Raw genomic sequence first — 24,599 nt, 5'->3', positions numbered from 1 at the left:
GATTGGTGGAGAACAGATCGAGCTCCTCTGGTCTGCCTCTGTCGCAATCCTCTGGTCCTTCGTTCTGTCTTCTGCCGTCACTGGTCCTCTCTGCCACCAGGAAGATTCAACGGAGAAGAATGTGAGCGGTGAACGGAGAGAATGCCTGAGGTTGTGATTGTGCCGTCACTCCCCCGGTCTTCTCGTGCTGTCGCCTCTCTTCTACCCTCTGCTTCTCACTTTCTGCTCACGCCGTCCTCCCTCTCGTGTGCCTCTCCTGAAGACGATGATGATGATTTGAATTTTAGGGCAGGCAGTAAAACGCACCGTTTTACTATCTGACCCCCTTTTACTTTTTGTTTAAATATTTCTTTCTATTTTTTTCTTTTTTTATTTTTAATTCTTCAAAAAAACCTGCAATTAAAAATTGAAAGATAGGTTATGACAAATTTACCTCTATTATGCACTAATTCAAGTTAAAACACTCTAATATGAATATTATACTCAAATAATACAATTAAGGACCAATAATAATAACAAAAATCCACTAAAAATATATGAAAGTGCATGTAAAACATAAGTTTGTCAGTAAGCTTGGTGTTGTGACCATATATTGGAAGAATGAAAGAAAGGAATAACCAGCGATATTAAATATTTATATGTTTAATAGCTTCATTACAACGTGGATTTTATAACCTTGAAAGAGAGGATATATCTTTAGAATTTTTGCCCTTAAAATCAGATAACCTCTAAAATCTACTGTTTCTTGGGAGCATTTTATTATTAATATATATTATGCAAATATGTTAGTGAATTTTCTTTATGTTATTGTACTCTTTTGTTTGAAAGGTTATAAATATATAGAAACTATATGTACTAGTAAAATAATGAGAATTCTCTTATTTCTCTTTGGACAACACCAAGTTTCTTTTATATATATATATATATATGTTTATATATTAAGTTCTACAACCACAAATTGTCATGTGTCTTGTCTTTGAAGTATTATCATTTAATATAAATTCACATTAAAAAATGGAACACATAATCACATTTGACTTGAGAATGTCACATAATAGATATATAAAGGACTTGATTTAAGTGTTTTTCTTTCTCTTTTGCTCTTATCATATTGACGTCGTTCACATTTTTCTTTAGCTTTCATAATACCTACTTCTCCGGTCTTTAATATAAGACCCATTTAACTAATTTGATTATATTAAAGAAGTTAGGTAAATTAGTTAATTATAAGAAAAGTGACACATTTTTCCTAAAACACCATAATCATCTTTTTTAATACCCCTCTTCCTCTTCTACTTGATTATAGTTGGGGGAGTATCCATAAGGGTAATTTAGAGAAAATTAAAAAATATGATAAATGGGTCTTATATTTAGGACCAAAACCAACTCAAGAATTGGGTCTTATATTAAGGACCAGAGGAGTACTATATATTAAGAAGTCGGTATTCTATACAATTTTTTTTCAAAAAATAATTTTAAAATATCAGTACAAACCGTTACCAAAAAAAAATTCTCAGTTGCCAATTGAAATTTAATAACTTAAATTGATATTTTGAGACCAAATTATCATTTGTTCCCCTATTAATTTTAGCTATCGTTAGTTATAACTAATTTTACTTTGCGTTTCTTTTTGGATTTGATTCTCTCAATTATTGAACATATCAAAGTGAAAAATACGCATTACCCAAAAAAAAAAAAAAAGCTTCACCGCTGGTTTTCTTCTCAAAACACAAATAAAAAGCCCCACTGCTTTGTTTGAATGATGTCGAAAGCACCGACACGATGAGTGGCTCCAAGACAATAGCGATTGATTAAATTCTTTACAAATAATAAAAGTGAGTTTGGCCCAAAACAAAAAAGAATAATAAAACTAGTAAGACCCAGATTTTTTGCCAGATGGATAGGATGGACGCTCGATCTGAAAACAGTAAAAAAAAAAATTCATATAAAACATGTTTCCTTAAATATAAAAGTTTTGAAAATTAAATCATGCCATATTATTTATAGTTTGTGAATAGTTTTTGTATTCGGTAATACTTATTGTATAGAGTTATGTATATGCTAATATAACATATGGTTTTACATTCAATTTTATCCTAAATATAAAACTCCAATACACCTTATTTTTAATGTTTATGCATTTTTTTCAATATAAACCTTATAATAGCTGTACAAGTTAAATGTTTCATCAATTAATAACTCTAGGTAATACACATACATGAACAGTGACATTTTAGGAAAAAAATACATATTTATTGTAGATAACTAATTAATTTTCTTAATCTATTTAAATTAATTAATTAGCTATTATATTAAGGATATGAAGTACTCCTCCGGTCCTTAATATAAGACCCATTTAACTAATTTGATTAGATTAAGGAAGTTAGGTAAGTTAGTTAATTATAAGAAATGTGACACATTTTTCCTAAAACACCATAATCATCTTTCTTATAAATACCCCCTCTCCCTCTTCTACTTTATTATGGTTAATGAAGTATCCATAGGGGTAATTTAGAGAAAATTGATAAATATGAGAAATGGGTCTTATATTGAGGACCAAAACCAACTCAACAATTGAGTCCTATATTAAGGAACGAAGGAGTACTACAATTTTTTATAACCCTTTGAGCCAACTCATGTTTGGCGCTTAATATATAGTTTACTAATATCTATTATCTGTATTTCGTTATGTAAACACACATAATTCCTAATCTTTATTATAAGGCATATTTTAGTGGGGAAAGGATGATTCTTATTATAAAGCATCAGTTGAGATATTAATTTCATTTTATCCCTTATCTATGTATTAAAAAAGACTGTCCCTGCTGGCCAAAAAAAAAAAAGACTGTTCCTATTTTATGTTTAATTTATTTTTTTATGGCTTCAAAAAATTAATAATTTAACTACCTCTTTTTCATTCTAGTAGAATGGCTAAAAATGTTTTATAATAACGATGGGATAGAATATTTAATTTTAATTTAATTTTCCCAATGGATGCATATATTATTCCTTTTTTGCATTTAATTTACCACTCAAAAGGTATCACATTCTTCCAAATCCAATGCCTGCATATCTCAATCCCAAATAAAGTTTGCTCCTTTATCTCTATTAAATGTTGATGTGTGTTACTAAACGCTCAAATGACTCATATTTAGTACCAAGTGATACTACATAAAAGAGCAATAAAAACCGACAAGTGTTGGGGGAATGGGGGTAGAGGCAATCGGCTGACGTTCCATTCTCAAAGGGTTAAAGTATAATTATGCTCCTAATTTTTTTAGTAAATAGAGAGCTAATAGTAAAGAAATCTCCAAAAATGGTTGCCCCTTGGATAGAGCGTCTTGTACCACGAACGAAAAACTTGATGTCGTTTTCTTCTCCTACAATACATACAAGGCAGACAGAATTAATAATAAGCAAAAACCTCGAAATAAATAAACGACAACTAGCAGAAGAAAATAGAGGCTTACTTGATCCCTTTCTTGGTGTTATCGAGTTTTCCTTTATCACTAGCCTTAAAATGTCTCAAGAGCTTCTTGGCTGGTTCATTAAGAGGGGAAGTTCTGACTTTTCGTTTCAGTGAAGCTCTTGAAGCATTATTCATGAAAGCCCGAGGAGACACAAAACGAATATTCTCCATGCTTGTTTGCTGCTTATCAACATAAACTCCACTCTTAATTATGGAGATATTTGGCGAGTCACACATAACTTGTATATCCACATCATTCCAACCCAATTCTAGAAACTTATTAAGCTCCTCCAACTCCTCATCAAAATTCTGAAGTAAATCAAATGAAATCACATGACCTTCCTTACCAAAAAAAACCAACGCATCACATTCTCTACGTTGACTAGGAGCATAAAGAGCATCATTTTTTGTCCATGACGTTCTACGGCCATTAGTTCTGATAAAAACTTGGAAGGTGAGAAGACTCCTTTTTGCCTTAGCTTTGCCCGATTCGATTGCAATGACAAGAGCAGGGAAAGTTTTCCCACGAACACCAAGAGACAATGTGTCTCCTTCACAGGAATAGTCGAACCAATCAGGAAATGTTGTTGCTGGCATAGTAAAGAAGGTTTTTGCCTGATTTATCGAATCACCAAACCGGAGAGGCTTTTTCAGATTTGAGAATAACATATAAAATAATAATTGAAATTTATATTATTCATAGACAGGATATATCAAGGGGTATCTGGCAAAAAAAAAAAATCAAGAGCTAAAGTAACATTTGGCACCCTAATTAATGTTATTTTTGTGGTGCATCCTACACGTTTGATGTTATTTTCTAGTTGCATCTGATATCCTAATTTTATTTATGATTTAAGGTGCTGGATGCACACAAGAAAAAGATTAGGGTGATGAAAACACAAAAAAAATAATAATAATAACATCAAGGCGCAGGATGCATCATAAATATAATCAAAGTTGTTAAATGCAACTTGAAAATAATGAGGGTGTTAGATGCCGAAACATTATTAACCCACACTAATAAGAAGCTCTGATTATGACATGATTTCTAGTGGTTTATACCTGCAAAAGCTTTAAAATCCAACATGACAAATGAAAACTATCAAAAGGAAAATGAGAAAAACCTGAAACCACAAACGGCTTAATGACTCGGTTGTTAATGCTGTGCAATTCTCTGCCTTTATCTGGCGCAACCCCGATGGCAACTCTGGTATGTCTCTTAGTCTCTTACAATTATTTATTTCGAGCGTCATGAGATCATCACACTCTTTAATGCACTCAGGAAGTGATGCAAAATTATTTCCTGATAGATCCACGTTTTGCAGATTCTGAAAACATTTCAGAGTATGGTAAACATCTTCGTCCCATAGGCCACAGTTTCCGAGATCCAAGCACTCTATGTTATTGCAACTGATAAATGGTTGGCTCTCTTGCAGTAATTTCTTCAAGGAATTTCTACCATGAGATCGAAGGCCTCCCAGCAGAAGTACGCTAAGATTTTGTAGCGTGAATAAGCTATTTGGAAGCTCTTTAATAGCGCTACCATCTGCAAAAATACTTCCAAGTGCATCCATATTTCCAACTATATTTGGGAAGTAGGCAAGACTCTTGCAATCAGTGAGAACGAGCATCTCAAGAGATGGCATGTTGATTTCACTTGGAAAGCTTTTAAGTTGGGTACATTTACGAACATCTAATTTGATGAGCTTGCAAAGAAATCCCACTGAATCATGAACTTTGATCAAATTGCGACATTCGCGAAAGCTTAACGTTTTTAAGTTTTGAAAAGGAGACATATCAGGCACTTCTGTTATAAATTCACACCACGAGAAATTCATATGTGTCACATATTCAAACTTCTGCAAAAGAAAACCAATATTATTTAATTAATAACAGTTGTCAAGAAATATATTATCTTTTGAACAGAATATGCTAGCCTCCCTTTGATTTATCTAATCTTATTCGTACTGAATCTTCGAAAAATCTCCTTCGGATTATGAAATAGTTGACGATTCTATAGAAGATAATTAAAAATTCAATGAGAGTTAAAAGTAATTTATCCTCGAATTCTCAGAAGAACATTATGGCTCAAGAAATTTGATCACAGAAGAAAAGAGTGAATAAAATACCTGGAATGGCTCTTCAAATTTGAAAAGACTTCTACACAACTTGAAGCAAACTAGTTTTGGAGGAGAAAAATCCGGTGGTAAAGTCATAGAAGGATATCCCTCCCAATCAAGCAGTATCAAACTATTGGGAAGATACTTGGGACTTGTTAAGAATTGGGTATTTCGAACAATGAGAATACGAAGATTATCTATCTTCTCAAAGGCTAAACCATTCCACTTCACTTCTTCTTGTTCAGGCGGATCAAGTATTATTCCTTCAATATCATTTTCTCCCTACAAGTTCCAAAAGGTAATATAGTTAGATTTTTGCCAAATTTGCACAGTTTATTGTACATAAGGAAATGGATAAATTTTCAATGCTTACTAAATCTTTACGCAGCACATTAAGAACGTCTTTGTAATACCATAACCTGCTACGTCTACCAGGATTTGAGGGTGCCTCTTGCTCAACAATCTTTTTACCCATTTGTTGTATTAGATCATGCATCAGCAAGAGACCATTATCAGCAATAGTTATCAAAGATTTATCAACAAGAACTTCAATATAAAACCTTGTCCCATAATAACAAGCTCCTAGTATGTCTTCAACCAATCCCAATGTCTCCTTTTTAAAGAAACAAGCAATGTCCAAGAAAATACGCTTAGCATCATCTTGTAAGCAATCATAGCTTACTTTCAATATCTCATATATTGTTGTTCTTGAGATTTTATAATATTGTGTCAATGTATATCTCCATTCCTCTAAGTCTTTGTGTGCCAAATTGGAGCCTATCAACTTTAAAGCCAAAGGAAGGCCACGTACATAATGTGCAATACCAATGGACATATTTTTGTATACTTTTGGAGGTTGGCTCTTTCGAAATGCATGCCAACAAAAAAGCTCAAGAGAGTAACGCTCATTTAACTCCTTCATTTCGTATGTCTTTGTAATATTGCATGCAATTAGTAATTGCTTGTTTCTTGTTGTTATAATGATCTTGCTTCCACAACCAAACCAATCACATCCTCCTGCAAGTTGTTCTAACTGTTCAACTTCTTCAACGTCATCAAGAACCAATAGAATCTTTTTGCGAGAGAGCCTATGTTTTATTTTTGATATTCCTTCGTCAACACTACAAAACTTAGTCTTGTTTTCAACTAGAATTTCTGATAGTAGGGTTCGTTGAAGGCTAACAACACCTTGATATTTCTTTGATATTTCTCGAACATCAAACAAAAAACAAGCACCTTCAAAATTGTAGAAGATTGAATTATAGACAGCTTTTGCTAGGGTTGTTTTGCCAATCCCACCAATTCCATAAATTCCCAACATACAAACTCTATGATCATCACTTTCATCCAAAAGTGACATCACTTCTTCTATACAAGGCTCAAGTCCGACGATGTAATCAACGTTATGGTAGCGCTTAGGAGGTAGCCTAGCATATGCATCTTCAACGATACTTTCAATAAATCCATCTTGGTATCTGCAAAAGGAAAAGTTAATTTGTTTACTATGAAGATAATTATCGCCACATATTCTGTTTTATATTTCTATGATCTTTTAGCTCTCTACGATTTTAATCCATTCACTCTATATGTCTAATTTTTTTAAAAATTTATAAGTATTTGTTATTTGAATTATATCATTTAAGTAAATCTAAGAGTAATAATGCAAAAACAAAAAAGTCAAATTATAGAACTATTTAAACTTCTAAATTGAAAATAAAAATTTTGAATATTAAACACAATTCATAATTATCCTAATGAGAAAAATACTGTAAAAACCACCATTTCATAGCACCTTTGAACTGCAAAAGCAAAAGCCACATCAAAATTTCAAACATTTTCAATAGCGTGCTAAGAGAGCGAGCCTTTAAGCAACAGTAAGATTGCTATCATGTGACTTGACAAACTCAATTATTTTTATATATTTTGATATCTTTTTTATGGGTATTGTCAACTTAATTAGTCTTTTTGGCCTTAATTGATTGTTAATGGATTTAATATATTTTATTTTGAATTATTATTTTCTAGGGGCAAAATTGTTATATTTTGGTTTAATTGTGACTAATTGATTTTTGAGGACAATTAATGCTACTTTATCCTTGAATTTTGTTTGCAGGTTCTTGGAAGATTCAAAAATAAAAAAATAAAAAATTAAATTAAAAAAAATAATAATAAGGCAACGTTTTGTCCCAACCTAATATTCATCTTCTTCATCCGAGGAGACAGACAGGCTGAACAGGGGAGACACACACACACTAGCTGGGGGCGGCGGAAAAACAGAGCAACACACGAAGCAGAACGAGCGGGCGGCAGTGAGCAGAGCCACGCAAATAGGGAGGGCGAAAGGCGGAACACACGGAGGAAGACGCTGAACGAGCTGGCAGCGCAGGAGAAAGACCGAGGGGGAGAACCAGAGGGAGTGAACAGTGACGGCGTGAGGAAGTTACGGGAAAAAAAACTGCATCTTCTTCCTCTCCACGTTGTGAACGACACAGGGACCAGAGGGACTCGTCGGAAATCACACCCACACTTCTCCATTCTTATTCTCACCAATCCCAACCATTGTTCCACCATCCATCATCATCTTCTTCTTCTTCTCCTTCTCGGCGTCAACAGAGCAAAAGACCAGCGAGCTAAGGGACCAGTGACAGCAGCGATACAAACAGCAGCAACACACACACGCTGAACGAGCTGGAGGCCATACGAGACAGAGCTGAGGGCAGGGACCATTAACGACGCGAGGGACCTAGTAGTAAAACAGAGCTGGGTGACGTGAACTGAAAAACAGAGAAGGAGGCAACACGAGCTGGGACGGCGGCTGAGAGAAGAAAGAAGAACACGAGTTGACGGCAAGACCAGAATCGTGAACAGGATCATCATCACCACCGTCTTCTTCACTGCCATGGCCGAGTGTAGGAGGAAACTGATTGAAGGAGATTCTGAAATTATACGTGGCTAGAGCTCTGAAATCCTCTAATTCAACAATAATGACAAGAGCTCAAATCATCAAAGGGGAGTTTTAGTTGCTTTAATTTCCTACTCAATAATTGTTTAACAATTCCTAGGTCTTAGGATAGTTTTTTCTGATTGTTGGGATAATTGTATTGCTTAATCTGATTATATTTGGGGATTATTGTGACTAGATTATTGTCTAGCATTTGACATTGGGCTGTTTATAGCTTTGATTTCAATTATGATGTTGTGGTTATGACATTCATATTGATTTTGGAGTTAATATATTGTGATTTTCTAAGGTGGCTTGGAATTTTGGATCATATTGTCTCTTGCTAGCTATAATTCTGTTATTTTTGGATTTAAGAATTCTAATTAAGCATTGGTTTTTAGCATCCTTAATCCCATTTTACTATTCTGGTTGCAGTTAGTAAGTTAGGATTTTAGGAAAATATTTTGTGGCAATTCGAGATGGCTCGGTTGTTGGATTAAAAGCTTGATTATAATTCTTAATTCATTGTTTTAACTCCTGTATCTTTTGGAGTGAGGATTGCCTGCGTTGTTGAATTGGAGGATTGATTATTATCATTGTTACTTGTGTGTCTCATTTTCATTTATTTAATCTTCATTCATTTTAATCACTTTTATATAAAAAAACGTATTTTAATTTCAATTTGATTCGAAGTATTTAATTAACAGTTTTTCAAAATCAAAAATCCCTTTTTATAGTTTAGGTTACTTGCATTTATTTATTAGGATTTAATTTCATTTTCGACTCCTCAAAGTGAATACGACCCGGATTGTGCACTATATTGCATTAATTCGGTTAATTTTTGGAGTAACCTCAAAGCGACAAATTAAGGACAAGTTAACTTCATGACTTGAAAGTCAAGGGTTTAAATCCTGAAAATAACCTCTCCCCTTGTGAGTGTAAGACTATGTACATCTATCCCTCCCCAGACCCTCCAACCACTAATTAATTGTTTCAAAATTTGCTCAGTAGATGCCTTTCAGAAAATAGTATAAGAAAACATACCCATCTTTGAAAAGCCATGCTGATGACAAGCTAGCAGCTTCAAACAAAGCAGATCTCCATTTTCTAACTTTCTCCGTGTCATCTCTGAATCTTTCTTCAAGAACAGCCATGGCTTCCTCAAAGCTGTTTCTCTGATACTGAACATCCATCGGATCTACCTTGTAAAAGATGGGCATAACCAGCTGGTTCTTTTCCTCCTTACACCAAACGATGTGAGCAAGTTCCTCCAGGCACCAAGTGGAAGTAGCATAGTTCTTAGAGAACACAATAATGGAAATCCTGGATCTCTCAATGGCCTTAAGAAGCGTAGGTGAGATCTTTTCCCCTTTTCCAAGCTTCTTGTCATCAATGAAGGCGTTGATTCCCTTACGGTGCAATGCATCGTAGAGAGGTGCAGTGAAGATGTGGCGAGTTTCTTCACCTCTGAAACTCAGGAAAACATCATATCGATACTTAGCTTCGCTGGTGAAGCTATGGGATGATGGTGAAGCCACTTGAATCGCCATGGCTGCAATAATCGCAGACTTGAAGTTAGGTGTTGAGATTTGAAAACTCAAACGAGAGAGAAACTTATAGAGTTAACGTGGATTGTGCTTTCATATAAATGTGTGTGTGTGTATATATTTATTAAATGGATCCAAATGGGAAGACGTTGGTACCTTGTTTTTGTTTGACTTTTGTATTTCTGGAAGCAACTGTTGACCCAAAAAAATAATGATGGTGCAGATGATGGATCCTTTTTTTCCGGTCTTCTTCCAGTTTGTTTTTGTTTTATTTTCATTCATCTTGAGGACTCAGTAATCCACGGCGGACCAAGTTGCATAGTGTGTGAGGCCGTATTCCTGGAAAAAAAGAAATATATTATGTGTGTGTTACAATAAGTGCTTGTAATATTTATCATAAATAATTTTCTAAACAAAAATTCAATAATTATCTCACCCGTTAATCGTGAAAATGGATTGGCCGGACAATATTAAAACAAAAATTCAAATTCAAAAAGAAAGGAATAAGTTTGAACCACAAAGGAAAAAATAAAGATGGAAAGAAAGCAATAAGCCAGCACTATTAACTGCCTTTTCTTTTTCTTTTCCTTTTCTTAATTACCGGAACAATATTAACTGCTTAACAGCTTCATACTGCTATAGGTATCATTATGACGTGGATTTCCATATATGAAAGGATATTTAGAATTTTACCCACGAAATCACAGTCTCTAAAATCGACTTTTTCTTGGGAATCTTTTATTATATGTATTATGAAAATATGTAAGTTCATTTTCTTCATCTTATTGTCAATCTCAATTTGTTTGAAAGGTTATAAAAGACTATATATATATTTTGCATACTTGTATATGAATGAGACCCCACCCTCTTTTTTTACATCTCTTTTTTTGCTCTTATCATCATGTTGCTCATTTTTTTTCCTTTAGCTTTTATAATAATACATACTATTATATCTGGTTCTTAATATAAGAGCTAGTTAACTAACTTAGGTAGATTAACAAAATTAGTTAAGTTAGTTATTAACAATAAATAGTTGTTATCTTTCCTAAAATATCCTTATTAATAAAGTGTCATTTGATGAAATATTTAATATATACAAATACTACAAGAACTACCTTAAAAAAATAGATAAATATGAGAGACAAAGTTGATTGGGATCTTATATTTAGGACCAAATAAAAAGTCAAATTAGTTTTCATATTAAAGACCAGAGGTAGTATAAATTAAGATAATGTTTAAAAATACATAATGTTGCTCTTTTTTTTTAATAAAATATGTTTATAAATAATTTTTAAAAAATATGTTGCTAAAGTTTCAATTGCAAATTGAAACTTACATATAGCTTAAATTGATATTTTGAGACCTAATTATATTTTTTTTTCTAATTAATTTTAGTTTTTGCGTCTAGTCCCAAGTTATTTGTCTTTTTGGAACCGAATACTTTCAATTATTGAACATATCAAAGTGAAATTCGTAGTACATAAAAAAAATGCTTTACCGCAGGTGTTTTTTCTTTTTTCTTTTTTTGGATTTTCCTGAAAATACAAGGAAAAAGCCACATTGCTTTATTTGGTTATGTCGAAAGGACCTATCAATGGGATCAGGTCTAGCAAAAAAGTCTAATCCCCCATAACATGGTAAACTAAGGTTTGAATTCTTATTGGTATAAGTACTTATATTTAGTACCCGATAATATCTTAAATAAAGTTACATCTGATAAGAGGATACCTATGTCTTAAAAAAAAAGGCAAAAAGAAATGACGGCACGATGAGCGGCTCCAAGATAATTACCATTAATTAAATTCTTTACGAATAATAAAAGCAAGAGGTAAGATCGATATTAAAACAGTATGAGTATCTCTTAAAGTAATTTTATCCATATAAAATATGTTTTGTGTAGCATAAAAAAATTGAAAAATAAATCAGCCATATTATTTAGGGAAAACTATCTTGAGAATACACATACTTTTTCTCAATTTTTAATTTGGCACTTATATGCTTTTTTTAATTAAATCTTTAACTTTGTTCTTCGATGAGCACCGTGAACACCTATACAAAAGCTAATTATATTAATAAAGCAAGCTATGCTAATAGAGCAAAAATTAAATGATGTAACTACAAAAAGAAAATTACATGTAAAAAATAAAAGATTGATAAAAAAAAGTTTGGGTACATGTAAAATAAGTTTCCCTATTATTTATAGTTCGTGAAGTAGTCTTTAATTTATATTCGGTAAAATTTGTTATAAAATTTTTATATTTTACTAATATGTAATCCCTATAATAAAACACACTTTCGATTCTTTGTTATGAGGCACACTTTGAAACGAATAGATGACTCCTAGTATTATAAATCATCATGTAAAATATTATTTACATTTTATCCCTATTTTTGCATACAAAAAATTTCCCTATTTAATATTCAATTCAAATTTTCTATAGCTTCTCAATACATGATTTCTAATTTTAAATAAGGATAAATGTGAAATTTTTAGTCATTGTCAAAAAAAATTAATAATTTAACTACTTCTTTTTTTTTTAATTTCGGTGTGATGTTTAAAATGTTTTATAACGATGATGGGATAGAATATTTAATTTTAATTTTCCCACATCAGTGTGGAGGATGTGACAAATTAAATCGATGCATATATTATTCCTTTTTGCATGTCTCAGTTACGTCAATCCAGTCAGCTAGAGAATCATATTCCCATTATTACAATGCTTTTCTAAATTTTTGAAGCGAAACAATGATCAACGTATGAAGACGGAGAAGAGAATATTTTTGAAGTACCTGTGAAGAGGTAATTGCTTGAAAGGATACGTATAATCTGAAATTGCATTACCAATGTGCTTGAGTTAGCATGAGGGAAAATTATATCTTCCCCTCCTTGGATAAGTAGAAAAAAGTGAGAGGGAAAGAAAATTGGAGAGAAAATAATACGTGCGAGTCACATATTTTTCTCTTCAACTGTTTCTTTTGTAAAATGTGGAGATTTCAAAGGAAAAAACTTCTTTCAAAAAACTCTCATTAATTAGTTTTTTATTCTCCTTCTCCATCAATTTTGGGAAAGACGTCAATATCATGTTACATATTTTCAATTGTTGAATTATTTTGAATTATTTAAAATCTATGTACAAAAAATAATTTTGAAAACAAACAAAAAATTGGTTAAAATAATTATGAATTAAGAGTAAGATTAAACACTCAAACGTATCTATGTTTAATTTACAAGTTTTTTACATACATGTAATTCAACAGCAAGGATGCTCGTTGAGTTGAACTATTGCACGCAAAAGATGCTCCACTGCTGGTTTTTTTTTTTAAAAAAAAAAGAAAACAAAATGCTTAACTGCTTCAAATGTATGGGTGCTTCCATATTAATTCAAGTCCACTTAAACATAAAGTTAAAGTGTATTCAGTCGCTGAAGTATTATATTAGCTGCATTCAGTACTTCGAACTATTTTGTGATGCATCTATTATCATGAAGCTTTTTTTTTGTCTTGGTGCTTGATGCACCAAAAAAATTTTTTGGGTACTAGATGTAACTAAAAAAATATTTTGAGATGCTAGATACATCAAAAAATATTGCAAGTAGCGAGACACCTGAAAAATATATTTCGGGGTACTGAATGGACCACAAAATACTTAAAAGTACTGAATGTATCCGAGAAAATATTTCGGGGTACTGGATCCATCTTATCCCCTTAAACATATAAAAAACAAATGATTCTAACAAGTTATAGCTAGGAGTGAAAAGACATGCTATTTAAAAAGGAGGGACGGATCTCATATAAACATATGTGCAGAAGCAAATATTCTAATAATATATTATTCCCTTTCGCATTTCATTTCCCACTCAAAAGGGATCGCATTCTTCCACATCCAGTGCCTATCTCTTATATATATATATATATAGACACACACACACACAGTTACGTCAATTCCAAATAAAAAGACGTGCCATTTACGATGTCTTCCAGAATATAATTGCCTAAGATAATAAGCAACGTTCAATGTCTCAGAATAAAAAGGACAACAACTAGTTTGGCTGAGCCATTTTTATAAGGGGGATTCCACAGAGGAGTAATATAATAATATGTTATATTATGCATCTTTGCACAATTTGTAAAGAGCTAGCTAGCCATGTTACTAATGATCTGCATGTAGTATAGCTTACTATAATATATATAACTGAAAATTAGGCTGGGAGATTGAAGAAAAAGTACTACTATTTTCAGTTCTTAATATAAGAACTAGTTGAAAGATTGGATTTAGCATTAGATATAAGATGTCAATTAACTTTATCTAATGTTTACTTCTGTTATCTTCCATATATATTTGGATGTTCATGATTGTGCAGAAGCAAAGAGATCGAAATGCGGTTTCGGCTTCATCAGTTTCATCTTTTATTTAAAAAAATTGAAGGTAGGAGGTCATGGAGGAAAATTGGCGAGAGTGAATTTAGTGTTTTAAAATTTACATTTTAGCGATTAGTATTTTTAAATAATTATAATTTGTATGATGCTTTTCAATAGATATAATGATTTTCTCTAAAGTCTTTTCTCTAATTTTCCCCTTGACAATTATATGGGTTTGTAAAGCTTTCAACAAATTGGCAACTATTTTATTGTGGGGACTAGTCTAAAATCCCAAAAGATTATTTTGGGGGGGGGGGGATGGGGCTGCCAAATTTCTTGGTGGCCTTGTTGGTCAGACCTTCAGTGGGTAGCTTTTTTCTAGATCACCAAGTATTCTCACTCAAGAACTAGCTTATTATCCATGGTAGAGGCTTCCTAATATGAAAATCATAGCAAATTTAAACAATTATACCAAGTTTCTAGATGGAAAAATTGCAAATAAAGGCCCCTTAATATGTAAAATTGTGATTTGGGACTCTGAATTTGGAGAATAGCAAATAAGGACTCAGTCCCACTTTTGCAAATATGAAATGTGGGTGAAATGTCTGAAATGTCCTTCAGCTAAATTGTGATTTGGTTTACTGTAGTTGCCATTCGCTAAAGTGAACTTGTCATTTCTCGTAGTCAACTTATCATTTGTCATACCCTCAGCCAAGTTGTGATTTGGTCTACTGAAATTGTCCTTCGCTAAAATGAACTTGTTATTTTTCATAGTCAACTTGTCATTCAGCTGAGGGGTATTTCAAACATTTTAATACAATTTGATATTTGCAAAAGTGGAATCGGGTCCTTATTTGTTATTTTCAAGTTGAGGGTCCCAAATTGTAATTTTACATATTAGGGGTCTTCATTTGCAATTTTCCCTTTTTAGAATATATGATGTTGAGAAATGAAACATTAGATATAAGTATTTATATATGGTACTATTTTTCGTCATAAACATAAATTACCAATACACAATGACATTGAAATCAACAACCATGTTTACAAAAACAGACCATTTGTTAACCAACATCTAGTAGTAAAGAAGTTTCCAAAAATGCTCGCCCATTGGGTAAGACATCATGTACCAAGAAACTTGGTGTCGTTTTCTTCTCCTGCAATACATGCAAGGGAACAAAACGAATGATAAGCACAAAATTGAAATGACAATTAGTAGAAGAAAGTAGAAACTCACTTTAATGTGTCCCTTTGTCATTGAGCTTTCTTTTATTAGCAGCCTTGAAATGTCTCAAGAGCTTCTTGGCTGATTCACCAAGAGAAGAAGCTATGGCTTTTCGTTTCAGTGAAGTCCTTGAAGTATTCATGAACTCCCTAGGAGACACAAAGCAAATATTCTCCATACTTATTTGCTGCTTATCAACATAAACTCCACACTTGATTATGGAAATATATGACCCAAACATTACGTGTATGTCCACGTCGTTCCAATCTGATTCTAGAAACTTATTAAGCCCCTTCATTTCTTCTTCATGAAAATTCTGAAGTATATCAAATAAGAACACATGGCCTGGCTTACCGAAAAAGAGCAACACACGACCTTCTTTACTTGCATCAGGCACATAAGGAACATCACCTTCTATCCATGACATTTGACGACCATTGATTCTCATAAAAACTTGGAAGGGAATACTCTTTCTTGTCTTTGTTTTCCCTGATTCAATTGCAACAACAAGACGGGGGAAAGTTTTCCCATGAACACGAAGAGACAATGTGCCTCCTTTACAGCAATAATCAATCCAATCAGGAAATGTTGTTGCCGGCATACCAACTCCTTTGCAAAAGAAGATTTTAGCCTGATTTATCAAAACAATAGAGACCAAAGGTGTTTTCAGATTCGAGAACTACACATAAAAGAATACTTCCAATTTACTCATCTGGTCTTTAATGTAAGAACTACTTAGTTAATTGAGGAGATTAAGGAAGCTCAATAAATTACCTAATTCCAACAAAATTGACATGATAACGTTAGATTATATATCAGTTTATAAAGTTAAACAAATTAGTATCAGAAAAATTAATAGATATAAGAGATAAAATAGATTAAATCTTACGTTCAGAACCATAAATCCCTAACTAGTTCCTACATTTATAACTGAAGGAGTAATTATTTATAATTATAGATATCAAATAACTTAATCTCCCATTCATTGGAATGTTTTTAATATGATCTTCCTATCTTTCTATGTCTTTAGATGAATAAAAATTATTAAACATTACCGAATGCTGAAACGTTCTAATTATGACATGATTTTTAGAAGTTTATCCTTGCCATAGCTATAAAGCCCAGGATCATGACAAATGAAAATTATCAAAGGCATGAGAAAAACCTGAGACCATAAACGGCCTACTGACTCAGTTGTTAGTGATGTGCAATTCTCTGCCCTTATGTCATTCAACCCTGATGGCAACTCTGGTATGTCTCTTAGCCTCTTGCAATTATGTATTTCTAGTACCCTCAAATTAGCACACTCTTTAATACAGTCAGGAATTGACACAAAATCATTTCTTGATAGATCCAAGTGATGCACATTCTGAAAACATTTTAGAGTAAGGTAAACATCTTCATCCAACAAGCCACAGTTTCCAAGTCCCAGGAACTCCATGTTTGCGCAACTAGTCAATGGTTGACTCTCTTGCATTAGTTTCTTTAAAGATTTTCTACCACGAGGTTGAATGCCTCCCAACAAAAGTGTGCTAAGATTTTGCAACATCAATAAGCTGGTCGGAAGCTCCCTAAGACTTTTGCAAGAGTGTATAAACAAAGTATCAAGCCCTGAAAGATTTCCAATGGAAGGTGGGAGCTCTTTAATAGCAGTCCTATCTGCAGAAATACCGGTAAGTGCATCCATCTTTCCGACGATACGTGGCAAGTAGTTAAGACTCTTGCAGCCAGAAAGAGTGAGATCTTCAAGACATGGCATGTTGATTTCACATGGAAAGCTTTTAAGTTTGGTACATTCACCAACATCTAATAGTATTAGCTTATGAAGAGATCCCACAGAATCATGAACTTTGATCAGATTGCAACATTCGCGAAAGCTCAATGTTTTTAAATTTCGAAAATGAGACATATCAGGCACTTCTCTCAAGAATTCACATTGCGAGAAATTCATATATGTCACATATTCATACTTCTGCAAAAACAAAAATATAAGGTTATTTAATTAACAGCAACTATCAATAAATATTATATTTTGAATAGAATATTTTAGCATCTCTTTGGTTTATCTTATCTTATATTGAATCTCTGAAATCCGAAATAGGTGAGCAAGTCTATATATAGATAATAACAAAAAATACAATGAGAGTTAAAGTTATTTATTCTTGATTCTTAGAAGAACATTATGGCTCCAGAAATTTGATCAAAGAAAAAAGATAGAAAGAAGTAAAAAAAAAAAAAAAAAGAGTGAAAAAAATGTACCTGGAATGGCTCTTCCAATTTGAAAAGACTTCTATATAACTTGAAGCAAACTAGTTTTGGAGGAGAAAAATCTGGTGGTAAAGTCATAGAAGGATATCTCTCCCAATCAAGCAATATCAAACTATTAGGAAGATACTTGGGACTTGTTAAGAATTGGGTATTTCGAACAATGAGAAATTGAAGATTTTTCATCTTCTGAAAGGCCAAACCATTCCATATCACTTCTTCTTGTTTAGGTGGATCAAGGATTATCCCTTCAATATCATTTCCTCCCTATAACACAAGTTCAAAAAAGTGACATTGTTAGATAATTTTTCAAATTTATACAATTTAATGTACGTAAGGAAATAGATAACCTTTTTTCTCTTACTAAATTATTTTGCAGCACATTAAGCACATCTTTGTAATACCATAACCTGCTACGTTTACCAAGACTGGAGGGTGCCTCTTGCTTAACAATCTCTCTAGCCATTTGTTGTATTAGATCATGCATGTGCAAGCGACCATTATCAGCAACAGTTATTAGAGATTTATCAACAAGAACTTCAATATAAAACCTTGTCCCATAATAACAAGCTCCTAGTATGTCTTCAACATATTCCAAATTCTCCTCTTTAAAGAAACAAGCAATGTCCAGAAAAATACGCTTAGCACCCTCTTGTAAGCAATCATAGCTTATTTTCAATATCTCATGTATTGTTCTTCCAGTGATTTGGTTATATTGTTGTAGTGTATATCTCCATTCCGCTAATTTTCTATGTCTCAAATTGGAGCCTATCAATTTTAAGGCCAAAGGAATGCCACGTACATAATCTGTAACACCAATTGACATACTTTTGTAGCTTTTTGGAGGGTGGCTCATTCGAAAGCCATGCCAACAAAACAGTTTAAGAGAGTCATGCTCATTCAGCTGTTTCATTTCATATGTTTTTTTAAGATCGTGTGCAACTAGCAATTGCTTGTTTCTTGTTGTTATGATGATCTTGCTTCCACAACCAAACCAATCAGCCCCTCCTGCAAGTTGTTCTAACTGCTCAACTTCTTCAACGTCATCAAGAATCAACAAAATCTTTTTGTGAGAGAGTCTATGCTTTATTTTTGATATTCCTTCATCAACACTACCCAACTTCATCTTCTTTTCCTCAAGAACTTCTGATAGAAGTGTTCGTTGAAGGCGGACAACACCCTGATATTTCTTTGACACTTCTCTGACATCAAATAAAAAACAAGCACCTTCAAAATAGAAGAAGATTGAGTTATAGATGGCTTTTGCAAGGGTTGTTTTGCCAATTCCACCAGCTCCATGAATCCCCAACATAGAAACACTATTATCAGACTCATTCAAAAGTGACATGACTTCTTCTATGCAAGGCTCAAGTCCGACGATGTAATCAACGTTATGGTAGCGCTTAGGAGGTAGCCTAGCATATGCATCTTCAACGATACTTTCAATAAATCCATCTTGGTATCTGCAAAAGGAAAAGTTAATTTGTTTACTATGAAGATAATTATCGCCACATATTCTGTTTTATATTTCTATGATCTTTTAGCTCTCTACGATTTTAATCCATTCACTCTATATGTCTAATTTTTAAAAAAATTATAAGTATTTGTTATTTGAATTATATCATTTAAGTAAATCTAAGAGTAATAATGCAAAAACAAAAAAGTCAAATTATAGAACTATTTAAACTTCTAAATTGAAAATAAAAATTTTGAATATTAAACACAATTCATAATTATCCTCATGAGAAAAATACTGTAAAATCCACCATTTCATAGCACCTTTGAACTGCAAAAGCAAAAGCCACATATCAAAATTTCAAACGTTTTCAATAGCGTGCTAAGAGAGTGAGCCTTTAAGCAACAGTAAGACTGCTATCATGTGACTTGAAAGTCAAGGGTTTAAATCCTGAAAATAACCTCTCCCCTTGTGAGTGTAAGACTATGTACATCTATCCCTCCCCAGACCCTCCAACCACTAATTAATTGTTTCAAAATTTGCTCAGTAGATGGCTTTCAGAAAATAGTATAAGAAAACATACCCATCTTTGAAAAGCCATGCTGATGACAAGCTAGCAGCTTCAAACAAAGCAGATCTCCATTTTCTAACTTTCTCCGTGTCATCTCTGAATCTTTCTTCAAGAACAGCCATGGCTTCCTCAAAGCTGTTTCTCTGATACTGAACATCCATCGGATCTACCTTGTAAAAGATGGGCATAACCAGCTGGTTCTTTTCCTCCTTACACCAAACGATGTGAGCAAGTTCCTCCAGGCACCAAGTGGAATTAGCGTAGTTCTTAGAGAACACAATAATGGAAATCCTGGATCTCTCAATGGCCTTAAGAAGCGTAGGTGAGATCTTTTCCCCTTTCCCAAGCTTCTTGTCATCAATGAAGGCGTTGATTCCCTTACGGTGCAATGCATCGTAGAGAGGTGCAGTGAAGATGTGGCGAGTATCTTCACCTCTGAAACTCAGGAAAACATCATATCGATACTTAGCTTCGCTGGTGAAGCTATGGGATGATGGTGAAGCCACTTGAATCGCCATGGCTGCAATAATCGCAGACTTGAAGTTAGGTGTTGAGATTTGAAAACTCAAACGAGAGAGAAACTTATAGAGTTAACGTGGATTGTGCTTTCATATAAATGTGTGTGTGTGTATATATTTATTAAATGGATCCAAATGGGAAGACGTTGGTACCTTGTTTTTGTTTGACTTTTGTATTTCTGGAAGCAACTGTTGACCCAAAAAAATAATGATGGTGCAGATGATGGATCCTTTTTTTCCGGTCTTCTTCCAGTTTGTTTTTGTTTTATTTTCATTCATCTTGAGGACTCAGTAATCCACGGCGGACCAAGTTGCATAGTGTGTGAGGCCGTATTCCTGGAAAAAAAGAAATATATTATGTGTGTGTTACAATAAGTGCTTGTAATATTTATCATAAATAATTTTCTAAACAAAAATTCAATAATTATCTCACCCGTTAATCGTGAAAATGGATTGGCCGGACAATATTAAAACAAAAATTCAAATTCAATATTTAATTCTCATTTTTCATTTTCAATGTTTATCAAGTTTTGTTTTAAAAAGATCTGGTCCCGCAAGCTCCGTTGGTCGCTGCGAAATAAATGGACCCACAGCTCTCCCTGGCATTTTGATTAATGGTGCTCTTGTATTATTGAACTTAAACAGAGAAGATAAATAGCTATGCTATGGTATTATGCAATATAGGTCCATATAAATATCTGAAGAATAATTCATGATATCAAAAGCAGTGGATGATAGATTGACTTGATGAATTTATCATAATTTTGGGAGAATATATTGAAAAGAAAGGAATAAGTTTGAACCACAAAGGAAAAAATAAAGATGGAAAGAAAGGAATAAGCCAGCACTATTAACTGCCTTTTCTTTTTCTTTTTCTTTTCTTAATTACCGGAACAACATTAACTGCTTAACAGCTTCATACTGCTATAGGTATCATTATGACGTGGATTTCCATAAATGAAAGGATATTTAGAATTTTACCCACGAAATCACAGTCTCTAAAATCGACTTTTTCTTGGGAATCTTTTATTATATGTATTATGAAAATATGTAAGTTCATTTTCTTCATCTTATTGTCAATCTCAATTTGTTTGAAAGGTTATAAAAGACTATATATATATTTTGTATACTTGTATGTGAATGAGACCCCACCCTCTTTTTTTACATCTCTCTTTTTGCTCTTATCATCATGTTGCTCATTTTTTTTCCTTTAGCTTTTATAATAATACATACTATTATATCTGGTTCTTAATATAAGAGCTAGTTAACTAATTTGGGTAGATTAACAAAATTAGTTAAGTTAATTATTTACAATAAATAGGTGTTATCTTTCCTAAAATATCCTTATTAATAAAGTGTCATTTGATGAAATATTTAATATATACAAATACTACAAGAACTACCTTAAAAAAATAGATAAATATGAGAGACAAAGTGGATTGGGATCTTATATTTAGGACCAAATAAAAAGTCAAATTAGTTTTCATATTAAAGACCAGAGGTAGTATAAATTAAGATAATGTTTAAAAATACATAATGTTGCTCTCTTTTTTTTTTAATAAAATATGTTTATAAATAATTTTTAAAAAATATGTTGCTAAAGTTTCAATTGCAAATTGAAACTTACATATAGCTTAAATTGATATTTTGAGACCTAATTATATTTTTTTTCTAATTAATTTTAGTTTTTGCGTCTAGTCCCAAGTTATTTGTCTTTTTGGAGCCGATACTTTCAATTATTGAACATATCAAAGTGAAATTCGTAGTACATAAAAAATGCTTTACCGCAGGTGTTTTTTCTCTTTTCTTTTTTTGTTTTTCCTGAAAACACAAGGAAAAAGCCACATTGCTTTATTTGGTTATGTCGAAAGGACCTATCAATGGGATCAGGTCTAGCAAAAAAGTCTAATCCCCCATAACATAGTAAACTAATGTTTGAATTCTTATTGGGATAAGTACTTATATTTAGTACGCGATAATATCTTAAATAAAGTTACATTTGATAAGAGGATACCTATGTCTTAAAAAAAAGGCAAAAAGAAACGAGGGCACGATGAGCGGCTCCAAGATAATTACCATTAATTAAATTCTTTACGAATAATAAAAGCAAGAGGTAAGATCGATATTAAAACAGTATGAGTATCTCTTAAAGTAATTTTATCCATATAAAATATGTTTTGTGTAGCATAAAAAAATTGAAAAATAAATCAGCCATATTATTTAGGGAAAACTATCTTGAGAATACACATACTTTTTCTCGATTTTTAATTTGGCACTTATATGCTTTTTTTAATTAAATCTTTAACTTTGTTCTTCGATGAGCACCGTGAACACCTATACAAAAGCTAATTATATTAATAAAGCAAGCTATGCTAATAGAGCAAAAATTAAATGATGTAACTAGAAAAAGAAAATTACATGTAAAAAATAAAAGATTGATAAAAAAAAGTTTGGGTACATGTAAAATAAGTTTCCCTATTATTTATAGTTCGTGAAGTAGTCTTTAATTTATATTCGGTAAAATTTGTTATAAAATTTGTATACTTTACTAATATGTAATCCCTATAATAAAACACACTTTCGATTCTTTGTTATGAGGCACACTTTGAAACGAATAGATGACTCCTAGTATTATAAATCATCATGTAAAATATTATTTACATTCTATCCCTATTTTTGCATACAAAAAATTTCCCTATTTAATATTCAATTCAAATTTTCTGTAGCTTCTCAATACATGATTTCTAATTTTAAATAAGGATAAATGTGAAATTTTTAGTCATTGTCAAACAAAATTAATAATTTAACTACTTCTTGTTTTTTTAATTTCGGTGTGACGTTTAAAATGTTTTATAACGATGATGGGATAGAATATTTAATTTTAATTTTCCCACATCAGTGTGGAGGATGTGACAAAATTAAATCGATGCATATATTATTCCTTTTTGCATGTCTCAGTTACGTCAATCCAGTCAGCTAGAGAATCATATTCCAATTATTACAATGCTTTTCTAAATTTTGGAAGCGAAACAATGATCAACGTATGAAGACGGAGAAGAGAATATTTTTGAAGTACCTGTGAATCTGAAATTGCATTACCAATGTGCTTGAGTTAGCATGAGGGAAAATTATATCTTCCCCTCCTTGGATAAGTAGAAAAAAGTGAGAGGGAAAGAAAATTGGAGAGAAAATAATACGTGCGAGTCACATATTTTTCTCTTCAACTGTTTCTTTTGTAAAATGTGGAGATTTCAAAGGAAAAAACTTCTTTCAAAAAACTCTCATTAATTAGTTTTTTATTCTCCTTCTCCATCAATTTTGGGAAAGACGTCAATATCATGTTACATATTTTCAATTGTTGAATTATTTTGAATTATTTAAAATCTATGTACAAAAAATAATTTTGAAAACAAACAAAAAATTGGTTAAAATAATTATGAATTAAGAGTAAGATTAAACACTCAAACGTATCTATGTTTAATTTACAAGTTTTTTACATACATGTAATTCAACAGCAAGGATGCTGGTTGAGTTGAACTATTGCACGCAAAAGATGCTCCACTGCTGGTTTTTTTTTTAAAAAAAAAAGAAAACAAAATGCTTAACTGCTTCAAATGTATGGGTGCTTCCATATTAATTCAAGTCCACTTAAACATAAAGTTAAAGTGTCTTCAGTCGCTGAAGTATTATATTAGCTGCATTCAGCACTTCGAACTATTTTGTGATGCATCTATTATCATGAAGCTTTTTTTTTTTTGTCTTGGTGCTTGATGCACCAAAAAAGATTTTTTGGGTACTAGATGTAACTAAAAAAATATTTTGAGATGCTAGATACATCAAAAAATATTGCAAGTAGCGAGACACCTGAAAAATATATTTCGGGGTACTGAATGGACCACAAAATACTTAAAAGTACTGAATGTATCCGAGAAAATATTTCGGGGTACTGGATCCATCTTATCCCCTTAAACATATAAAAAACAAATGATTCTAACAAGTTATAGCTAGGAGTGAAAAGACATGCTATTTAAAAAGGAGGGACGGATCTCATATAAACATATGTGCAGAAGCAAATATTCTAATAATATATTATTCCCTTTCGCATTTCATTTCCCACTCAAAAGGGAT

At 32.4% G+C, this 24,599-nt stretch overlaps 2 protein-coding genes across 2 annotated transcripts; both read right to left on the bottom strand.

Moving 5' to 3' along the window:
- Window positions 1–3,129: 3,129 nt before the first annotated feature.
- LOC114749418 (uncharacterized) lies at window positions 3,130–9,682 on the bottom strand. Its single transcript, XM_028937921.1, has 5 exons — window positions 9,575–9,682; window positions 5,599–5,871; window positions 4,594–5,076; window positions 3,471–4,084; window positions 3,130–3,380 (listed from the first exon to the last, which is right to left on the bottom strand). Exons 1-5 carry the CDS (start codon window positions 9,590–9,592, stop codon window positions 3,293–3,295), a joined length of 1,476 nt encoding a protein of 491 aa, XP_028793754.1. The 5' UTR covers window positions 9,593–9,682; the 3' UTR covers window positions 3,130–3,292.
- On the bottom strand, window positions 9,605–10,080 carry LOC114749431 (disease resistance protein RLM3-like). Its single transcript, XM_028937934.1, has 2 exons — window positions 9,713–10,080; window positions 9,605–9,611 (listed from the first exon to the last, which is right to left on the bottom strand). Exons 1-2 carry the CDS (start codon window positions 10,078–10,080, stop codon window positions 9,605–9,607), a joined length of 375 nt encoding a protein of 124 aa, XP_028793767.1.
- Window positions 10,081–24,599: the final 14,519 nt, after the last annotated feature.

The sequence above is a fragment of the Neltuma alba genome, unplaced genomic scaffold (genome assembly GCF_004799145.2).
Source record: "Neltuma alba isolate B1F8T4 unplaced genomic scaffold, ASM479914v2 tig00006042_pilon, whole genome shotgun sequence".
NCBI classification, from domain to species: Eukaryota; Viridiplantae; Streptophyta; class Magnoliopsida; order Fabales; family Fabaceae; genus Neltuma; species Neltuma alba.
This window is presented reverse-complemented; position numbering and strand designations above follow the sequence as displayed.

Bases quoted from the DNA above. Each gene is read 5' to 3' on its own strand.
- LOC114749418 (XM_028937921.1), bottom strand. The intron at 4,085-4,593 runs GTTTTTCTCATT...TCGATAAATCAG, and splicing joins TAAGCCGTTTGTGGTTTCAG to GCAAAAACCTTCTTTACTAT. The intron at 3,381-3,470 runs GTAAGCCTCTAT...TATGTATTGTAG, and splicing joins AACACCAAGAAAGGGATCAA to GAGAAGAAAACGACATCAAG.
- LOC114749431 (XM_028937934.1), bottom strand. From the start codon at position 10,080: ATGGCGATTCAAGTGGCTTCACCATCATCCCATAGCTTCACCAGCGAA.